This window comes from Halyomorpha halys, unplaced genomic scaffold (genome assembly GCF_000696795.3).
Source record: "Halyomorpha halys isolate HHAL.00 unplaced genomic scaffold, Hhal_1.1 Scaffold1291.1, whole genome shotgun sequence".
Classification (NCBI taxonomy): Eukaryota; Metazoa; Arthropoda; class Insecta; order Hemiptera; family Pentatomidae; genus Halyomorpha; species Halyomorpha halys.
This window is the reverse complement of record NW_027114049.1, coordinates 87,408-97,661: the sequence shown is the minus strand read 5'-3', so window position 1 is coordinate 97,661 and position 10,254 is coordinate 87,408. Positions and strand designations below refer to the sequence as shown.

At 31.0% G+C, this 10,254-nt stretch overlaps 1 protein-coding gene across 2 annotated transcripts in view; it reads left to right on the top strand.

Annotated features, from left to right (window-relative positions):
* Nucleotides 1–9,726, top strand: part of LOC106689181 (transcription factor hamlet) — a 217,656-nt gene extending 207,930 nt beyond the window's left edge. For both annotated transcript variants that reach the window (XM_067051290.1, XM_014434046.3), the window contains exons 6-8: nucleotides 7,020–7,214; nucleotides 7,335–7,467; nucleotides 7,664–9,726. In XM_067051290.1, the coding sequence (XP_066907391.1) occupies nucleotides 7,020–7,214; nucleotides 7,335–7,467; nucleotides 7,664–9,334 (1,999 nt within the window). In that variant the 3' untranslated portion in view covers nucleotides 9,335–9,726. The remainder of the gene's footprint in view (nucleotides 1–7,019; nucleotides 7,215–7,334; nucleotides 7,468–7,663) is intronic.
* The last annotated feature ends 528 nt before the right edge of the window (nucleotides 9,727–10,254 follow it).

Genomic DNA, 10,254 nt, shown 5'->3' with positions numbered 1-10,254 from the left:
ACTTAGCTTATTAAATTTTACATTGTTGTGATTTTAAATTTATTTAACGTTTAATTTTTTAGTTTGATAAAATAAAATTTATTTAAAAAACTCTTTTAGGATATTTAGCTTAGCTAGAACTTATCCTTTTTCCTTAACCAAGGAACGTATAAATTATAATATATTTTGAAAAATGTTTATATTTATACTCATATGTTTATATTTATACTGAACGTAAAACATGTCAATATTTAAAGCTTAAAAGGTAATAATAAATCATCAATTCACATCCAAAACAACCCTGTACATTTTATTGTAAAGAGAACTAAAATATAACAGCAAAAGCATGCCGAAAGTCGGTCTGTGACGGGGGTGTCTTCGAAAATTTACTCCGGGATTTTCCCAGCGCCCAACCAATTGGAAGTAAGGGGTAACCGAGGCGCTGTGCTATCCTAAGTTAGTAATATTTATAAAAAAAAAGTTAATAGAATTTACTTGTCCATTAATCAAATCAATATTTATTGATATTATTATAATTATATTGAAAGTGGGGTAAGGGCTTGTTTTCTTATTTATTTATTTAAAACTAATTGTATCTGTTATTGGTAATATTTATTAATAAAAACGTTAATATAATTTACTCATCCGTTGATAAAGTTATTGCTTATTATTTTTATTATATTAATGTTATTTAATGTCTAATTTAAAATTATAACAAATAAAATTTAATCAGATTATGTTTTCCTTACCAAACATTTGACTAAGTATTCTAAAGTTTAAAAAAATTAGTTATTTAAAAAATTATATCTACAAATGTAATTAGAAAATAAAATTAGAAACATTAAATATATTAATGAATATAAGAAGAATATGTGATTAAATGAAATTAAGCTTATAAACGAATTGAGGAGTGTATTAAACTCGAAATCAGATCTGAAAATGAACAAAAAATGAGTCCACAACGTAATTTAATTAATTAATAAAGGATAATTGGAGTTTTAAATTTGTTATATAGAAGAATTGATAACCATTAGAAAATTGTGCTATTATTTTGAATGTTTAAACTAGAAATTCAAACATTAAATTTTGGTTTTAATGATGTTGTGTATTCACATTAAACATACAGAAATATTTTTTTAACTTTAACTGGAGTAATAAATGACGTATATGAAATAACACCTGTAAGGAATTATGAAAAATTCGGAAATCCCAGGGTAGGTAGAAGCATCCCTTCACCCCACCCCTAGGTTTGGTAAGACAGCCATGTATCTGTGTTAGTCGTTGGAAAGCAAGTTTGTAGTGAGGTTCTTGTTTCTAGTTGTGCGGTCTTAGTTCATAAGAAGCTATTTCAAGAATTTCGGATTAACATTTTTAACAGGTTAGTTAAAAAAATTTAAATTTATTTTAATTGATTTATAGTATCCTAGTATATCTTCACAGGTACATAAATTAATTCTTCCATACTAGAATTTAGATAATTTATTTCTTTATTTACCAAAATAATGATGATCTAAAGAACTCATAATAAATCGAATATTCAATTATTTCTTATGTAGAATTCTATACACAAAATAATTTAATACTTTTTTATATTTTTAAAGTTTGGTTTTAATCAAAAATGTAATCATACTTAGGTTGGTCTTTGATGATTTTATTGACGCGAAAATGTTTGGTTAGACGGTTTTTTAATACTGAAAATTGACTCCATTGATATAAATATAAAGAAAATAACATGTGTTAATTTAATCCGATTTATTTTAGAAACTTACTCCTCGTTAAACTTATCTGAGAATATGAACTAGTGGGTTCAGATATGCTCTAGTACATCCAAAAATGCGCCTAACATGAATTTACTTTAGCACCAAATTTTAATTGTTATAAAAATCATATTATTTAATTCTGATTAATTTTTTAATTCTCGAAGTAATTTGTCCGGTCGGTCTTAGCTTTCTATTTCTTTAATCAGTTTATAGACCACTTTTTTTTTTTTTTTAATTCTATCTCTTTTGTATTAACATCTATCTTGATATATTCCTTTGAGTTGGATCTTGAGTAAAATAATTTTAATAAGTAAATTATGGAGCAATTAAAATTTATTTTTATAAATTCGAATAATGTTATAAATTTGTTTAATAACAAAGTTTACTCAAGGTTGCAAGTTACTCTTCTTCGAATAATTCCTAAAAAAGATGTCCGAATCCCAAGTTCTCATTTTTTTAAAAAATATACTATACTCCTTTTTAAACTTATATGAGAATATGAACTAGTGGGTTCAGATATGCTCTAGTACATCAAAAAACACCTAAAATGAATTTACTTTAGCAACAAATCTTAATTGTTATAAAAATCATATTATTTAATCATGTTTAATTTTTTAATACTCGAAGTAATTTAGGAATATTAGTCCGGTCGGTCTTTACTTTCTCTTTTTTTAATCAGTTTATAGACCACACTTTTTTTTAATTCTATCTCCTTTGTATTAACATCTTTCTTGATATATTCCTTTGAGTTGGATCTTGAGTAAAATAATTTTAATAAGTAAATTATGGAGCAATTAAAATTTGTTTTTATAAATTCGAATAATGTTATTTATTTTTTTAATAACAAAGTTTACTCAAGGTTGCAAGTTACTCTTCTTCGAATAATTCCGTTTTTTAATTCTCGAAGTAATTTGTCCGGTCGGTCTTAGCTTTCTATTTCTTTAATCAGTTTATAGACCACTTTTTTTTTTTTTTTAATTCTATCTCTTTTGTATTAACATCTATCTTGATATATTCCTTTGAGTTGGATCTTGAGTAAAATAATTTTAATAAGTAAATTATGGAGCAATTAAAATTTATTTTTATAAATTCGAATAATGTTATTTATTTTTTTAATAACAAAGTTTACTCAAGGTTGCAAGTTACTCTTCTTCGAATAATTCCTAAAAAAGATGTCCGAATCCCAAGTTCTCATTTTTTTAAAAAATATACTATACTCCTTTTTAAACTCATCTGACAATATGAACTAGTGGGTTCAGATATGCTCTAGTACATCCAAAAATGCACCTAACATGAATTTACTAATTTTTAAAAAAAAATATACTATACAGTATAATCTCTGAAATTTTATATTTTTTAAAAATGCTTTTTAAGATCAGACGATGTAGATATATATATGAAGTATAATACATTTGGAGGTTTATAACATCTGAACCACATTTAGTCAGGTGGAAGTCTTGTTAATAATTTCAATTGTTGTATATGTTTCGGTTAAAAAATTAGCTCTATTTCATGACCCGTTTAAACATGTTCAAATATATCTTTTGCACTTCTTTAAAATAAATGCGAAATAAAAAAAATAACAAATAGTGTCTACAATCATGTTTTTAGTTAGGCGTTCGATTGCATGGAAAATATTAACATGTGCATTGGAATTTAAAATTTTTAATTCCCATATATACCTTCTTTTTTTTTTTATAAGATTTTAGTTTACTTCTGTGATCAGCAGTCAAGACTATTAAAGACATAATGTATGAATGGAGAAATAGGGGTTCTACTTACAAGGCACTTCCTTTTTATTTTAATTGTTCTCAAATTTTGATAGATTTACAACTTTTTGAAATTTAGGTTTTCCTATCTTAAATAGTAATTAAAAATCTATAAATGCACTTCTCAGATTCATATATCTACTTTTACTTTATAAGTAGCATATCTGACAAAAAAGGTTTTTTTTTATTTGATGTATTTTATAGATTGTACCGTATGCTTTATGGTTACTTTCTGATAACTCTACCATCTTTAGAACAGTTTGATGAAAAGCCACAGTAGAGAATGGAACCCTTATCGCACTATCGTTGGAATATGTCTATTTTAAAATAGAAACCAAACATTTTTTTTGTCAGATATGCCACAATTAAAGCGAATCAGTTGTATTTTTTATCTTAAAGATTCATCCACTGATGTCTTTAATTACTTTATAATTAATCTTTATGTCTATATATACGAAAAGGGCTTTGTGAACACTGCTTTTCTAGCTATTAGTAAATGTGTTAAATGTAGTATAAGTCTGCATCTTATCATGGGTTTCAGGGGCGGAAAGGAAAGGTTCTCTCTTATACCATTAAATAATAAATAATTGAATAAAAATTAATTGGGGAATTAATTAAGACACCTATCACAAGAAAAGACTACGCAATTTAAAATTACAGAAAAATAAAATTTAATTAAGGGGGAAATTTCTTGATACACTAAATATCCTAAAGTTACAATAGAATTAGTCCGTTGATCAAATTTAATATTTATTATTATTATATTGGAAATGGGTTATGGGTTTGTCTTCTTGTATATATATTTTTTTTTTAACTCTTTATCAGTTATTAGTAATATTAATAAATAAAAACGTTAATATAATTTACTCGATCAAGTTAATATTTATTATTATAATATTAATTTCATTTTATATCTAGTTTAAAATTATACCAAATAAAAGTTAATCAGATGATCTGTTCTTTGCCAAACATTTGAGACTAAGTATTCTAAATTTAAAAAAATTATATCTGCAACTGCAGTAAGTAAATAGAATTAGAAACATTAAATACTATTGAAATACATTAATGAATATAAAAAGAATATGCGATTAAATGAAATTAAGCTTTTAAGCAAATTAACATTAGAAATCAGATCTGATATTGAATAATAAATGAGTCCACAACATTATTTAATTAATTAATAAAGATTAATTGGAGTTTTAAGTGTTTTTAATTTTCCCAGAAATAATTATATAGATTAATTGATAACAGATATGCCACAATTAAAGCGAATCAGTAGTATGTTGGTAACTTAAAGATTTTTCCATTCATGTCTTTAATTACTTTAGAATTAATCTTTACTTCTATAAATACGAATAGGGCTTTGTTAATGTTGGAAAAAAATTGATTCACTATTAATATTGAAAAATGGAAGAAAATAACTGTCGTACAATCAATACTTATTTCGGTCAGATTACCTCTTTATTTAAGTAATAAATAGTTAAGTTACTAGGCTCAGGGGAAGTTTTCTGCATATCGCCTTAAGGTGGCCATTCGAACTTGAGGCTTATTAAAGTTGAGGGTAGTAAAACCGGGCGGGGATCATCAAGTTTTGATTGCCGACAATTCTCAGCTAAAATCGTAACGCTCTTATTGTATACAGTTTATCACTCCAGGAGGCCTTAATAAAATAAGAGTTTCTCCTATAGTGGCCGTAAAGATTACTTATAGTTCGGGAAAGAGTGACTAAATCAGAGTTAGGCCGGGGGGTGTTTCATGGCCGGGGGCAGTTAAGAGCATCTGCTCCCTTCCCACAACTTGGCCCACCGATAATATCTTCTGGCTTAATCCATTAGCGCCACTTATTTCTTACATGTCTCCTCATTGGTAGCAAAGTCGTTTGCGGGAACATCGGCGATGTTCAAGGTGTAATGACATTATCGATAACCGAGTACATTTCAAATCTTCCATCATTATATTAAATGTATGATTATTATGACCCATACCAGCTGTTTAACCTCTGTTCTATGAAAGAATATACGTTAATATAAAGCTGATTTGCTAGAATAGTAGCACATTTAAAAATACAAACAAAAAGTTTATTTTTTTTTTTTTTAGTTGGGCGTATTTCAAAGATAGCACCGTATACAGCGGTTACTTTGACTTAACTTACTTACTGAAATAGTCCAACAGACTTATCAAAAACTACTTTATTTGTTACAAATTAACTCCAGTCTATAGTACTATCTATAGAATACCTTACACTCAAAATAAAAAACAAATTTGTCAGATATATCACTTCTATTCAAGCAAAGCAGCGATAAGAAACTTCGCTCCTAAGATATCACGATATGTTTGATCAAACACTTTCTGATTTTTGTGAAGTAATGTGTATCTCATCCAAAATTTATTTAGTTTTTCGTTTTTAGCTTAAAACATTTTAAATTCCCAATAATTTAGAATGAATTTTCTATCTTACTGGAGTTCTGTGGTGTGTCTCCTGTGTCCCTGTGAAATTACGTTTACACTGGCAAACTATTTATCTTTCGCCATCCCTTATGGATACATTCAATTCATTTTAAAACGAATTTTCAGAAACTTACGTATTACGATTAAAACCTAGATGTAGGGACAAAATATACGTAACACTTGAGAACCAAATTATTTATTAAACTTTGATAGTATCAATTCTGTTCATTCACACGCCATTAGCGGGCAAACATCCTTCAACCTCATAGCCCTTGTCTTAAACAACAGCCTATATCGAATTACACAATCGGGCGTTCATTCCTCCTCTAAGAGACAAGGGTCCGCAGGAGGACATGAGCATTTACGCGAAGAGATGGAAGCCGTTGTCGGTTAGAGTGGCTATGATTAATAACGGGGAGGCGATATAAAAACGCCCGCCGTGTCGACATCGGTTGGCACTTAAAGCTGCCGCCTATCGCCACGGTCTATTGCCGCCCCCGAACCCTAATGAGGGGCGGTGCGTCTTCATTGATGCTCAATCCTCCTCTAGAAAGTCTTGTCCCTTCTGAGGCTGACGCGACGACTACCAACACATCTTGAAGCTTTCATGCGAAATGTTACGTAACACTTATGTTGATTTCTCGAAATATCTAATGTAACCTGAAGCCCATTTAATATATGAGTTAAACATACATATTCCCCATAAATTCTCTCGGTAGACCGTTCATAGAGAGTCTCGTGTAATGATTATATATACTACTCAACGCCTCTGTTCAAAGCAATATGCTTTTAACTGTAGTTTAAGTTCTATTTGTTCAATACCTTCATCTTAATCATAAACTTCCGATCACAAGCTTACATTTGTCAATACTACTTTTTCAAAGAAAATAATTGATTATAAGTTATATAATTTTCGTTGGACAAATTGAATAACAAAATTTTTGTTTCAATATTGGTACTCAGTACAGAGAATTATTTTCAATTTTATGTGATGTGTAACAACGAAAATAAAAAACACAATGGTTTCAACAAATTCAATATAATATCATTCTTTTTATAACAGGTTGGACGACCATCTTGTCAGTGGTCACAGGTACGTCGGTGGACAGTTCAGGTGCAACAAGTGCGCCAAAGGCTACAGTTGGCGACCGTGTCTAGTACAACACCAAGCTCTACAGCACGGTGAAGTCAAAAGATATCCTTGTGAAAACTGCAACCGGGTTTTCACCGACGCTAGCAACCTCCAAAGACATATAAGGTAAAGAAATATATATTTTTAATAATACTGATAATTAACTTTTATATATGTTGTACCGATTGTAATAAACCTTATACCTGTGTAATACCGATTTCTAACGCCTAAATTTTCAAATTACAGAAGAGACCACGTTGGAGCTAGATCACACGCTTGCGAGCAGTGTGGTAAGACTTTTGCGACGTCCTCAGGCCTCAAGCAGCACACACACATTCACTCCAGTGTCAAGCCATTCCAGTGCGAAGTTTGTTTCAAGGTGCGTCTCTTATCGACTTTCATTTTAATTAATTTTAATGACATGTGTAAGAAAGACATTAATAAATAATTTACTCATGTCTCTACCAACTTTTTACTTGGAATATATGCAGGTTTTATGCTTCTATTTAGTCTTAATATTTTTACTCAACATACATTTTGAATAGTTTGTCTAATTTATGCCTGTTCTTTTACAGGCATATACGCAGTTCAGCAATTTATGTCGACATAAGAGAATGCATGCAGATTGCAGAATGCAGATCAAATGTGGAAAATGTGGCCAGACCTTCTCGACGGGAACTTCGCTCTCAAAACACAAGAGGTTTTGTGACTCAACCTCGCCGGTAACATCTCCTGGAGGCATGAATCTACCGCAGCCTGGTGGCAACCCTTTTCTTATGTACCCCAGGCCACCTAGCGGCCTTCCCTTTTACCCCCCTATGATCCATCCCTACCCAACGCTGTTTCACAACTCTTCTCCAGGGTTCCTTCCAAATCCTCTGTTATTTAAGAACCCAGAAGAAGAGATGCATATCAGCACACAATTGACCCTGGAGGCATATCAGAAATTTAGTCGGCAGAGGACTGGTTCTTCTCAGGACGGGTCGCCCTCTCCTACTAGAACCTCTTCTCCCATCGACGCTGGAACACCATCGATTAATTCCATATTGAGCCTCAATAAGGTGTCACCACCTACTGCGGAAGAAGCAGCCTCCAGTGAAAGACCGTCACCAGCACGCCCACCGATGTCGGCGAACTTGCCAAAGCTTGAAGAACCTCTTCAAAATCACATTCTCAGCGACCAGGCGCAGTCCCCTGTGTCGTCTAAAGCTGGTGAAACAAACGACCAGCCGCTAGATCTCAGCGTTGGCAGAAAAAGAAGTCGTGAGGGATCGCCAATAACAATGCGAAGGACACCTTCACCACTAGTAAACAAAATAGAAGAGACCCCTAAAAGAAGTAAAGAGCTTATAATAAAACACATAAAAGATCTTGCACCATCACCACCTGAAGACTCTTCTTCGTCTCCTGACACTAACGAAAAGATGCCGCAGATGGCCTACCCTAGACCAATCCATCCAATGTTCTTAGAGGCTATATATAGGCCACAATTTCCAGGATTCTCTTCAACTCCTCATCGCGAACCTAGCTTCCAGTTTGGGCCTAGGCCCTTTCCGTTCATAGGAAATGTGGTCAATGGCGTGGCGAATAATCAACGGCAGTATGAGATGATGCGTCCACAGATCAACAACTTTAACAAGCCTTTTCAAGATGTGTTGTCAAATACTACTAATGGAGGCAAGCTGAAGGACCGATACGCATGTAAATTCTGTGGAAAGGTGTTCCCCAGATCAGCCAATTTAACAAGACACCTGAGAACCCACACTGGAGAGCAGCCCTATAAATGCAAGTATTGTGAAAGGTCCTTTAGTATATCATCAAACTTACAGAGGCATGTAAGAAACATCCATAACAAAGAAAAACCCTTTAAGTGCCCTTTGTGTGACCGGTGTTTCGGTCAACAGACCAATTTAGATAGACACTTGAAGAAGCACGAAGGTGAAGATGGTAGTGGTGTGGTGTCAGTAGCTGACAGCCCGAGCAGTAATGAGGCTGAGAGAGAGGATACTTATTTTGATGAGATAAGGTCCTTCATGGGAAAGGTCACCTATGGAGCAGGACTATATCCACCTCAAGGTGAACCTAATGAGACAGATTCCACATCAGAGGAATGTTCACCAGCAGTATCACCAGCTGATACCCCAATAGCTATGGTCATCAGAAAACAATACTCTCCTTTATCATACAAGGATGAGACATTAAATAATAATACCTCTGAGGCAGAACCACTTCAAGTAACAACTTAACCTTTATTGGCAAATCGCTTAATGTAAATAGATATGAATAAACTTATGCGATGCCACCCACTTTAAAACTAATAAGTTTATTATGTATTGTGATAGTCTAGTGTACCAAAGTTAAAATTTGTAAATTGTAAATTTTACCACTTAGACATTGTTTATCTTGTCTTTCCCCTCAATGAGTGAATGTATATTATTTTTAAACTGGAGGTTTGCTTATGTTTTTAAGATGCATCCCTTTTTTTTCTCTCTTTATTCATTTTATTTATGACTACCAATCAAAACTAATTCATGGTTGTCTAGTTATTGTTTTACCATAGTTTTAAGTGTTTGTATATTTCATCAATTCACATGTAGATTTGTATATATTTTGAAATATGATTTTATTATTTACTTTATAAAATACTTCATCACGAATATTGTAATTTATAACAGATTTAAATTATAGTATATTTATTAATTAGAAATTTATGTCTTTATATATATATATAAAATTATATAATTGTATATACATATAAATATATACATCAATGAACAGAGTTGCATTATTGTAAAATTAAATCAAAGTTTTAATTGTGTATATTATTGTTAATATGTTTAATTAGTATTATTATACCTCAAATAAAGACTCGTCTTATCATTATTTCCATCTTCATTCTTTACCTGAATATTCTGGTTTGTTTTTGAGTAATCATTAACCACAATATTAATTTTAATAAACTTTATAATTGAGTACTAACTAAACAATAAAAGTTCACAAATTAAAATTAAAAGCTTTTGTCAAAGAAGTGAATTTTAAAAACATTAAGGTGTAGTGTTAATGAAGGAATCTATCGTAAATATACTATATGAAATTTATTGATGAATTAAATTCAAAGAATGCATTATAATAAGAAATTTCAAAACCTCAAGAAGAGAGAACATCA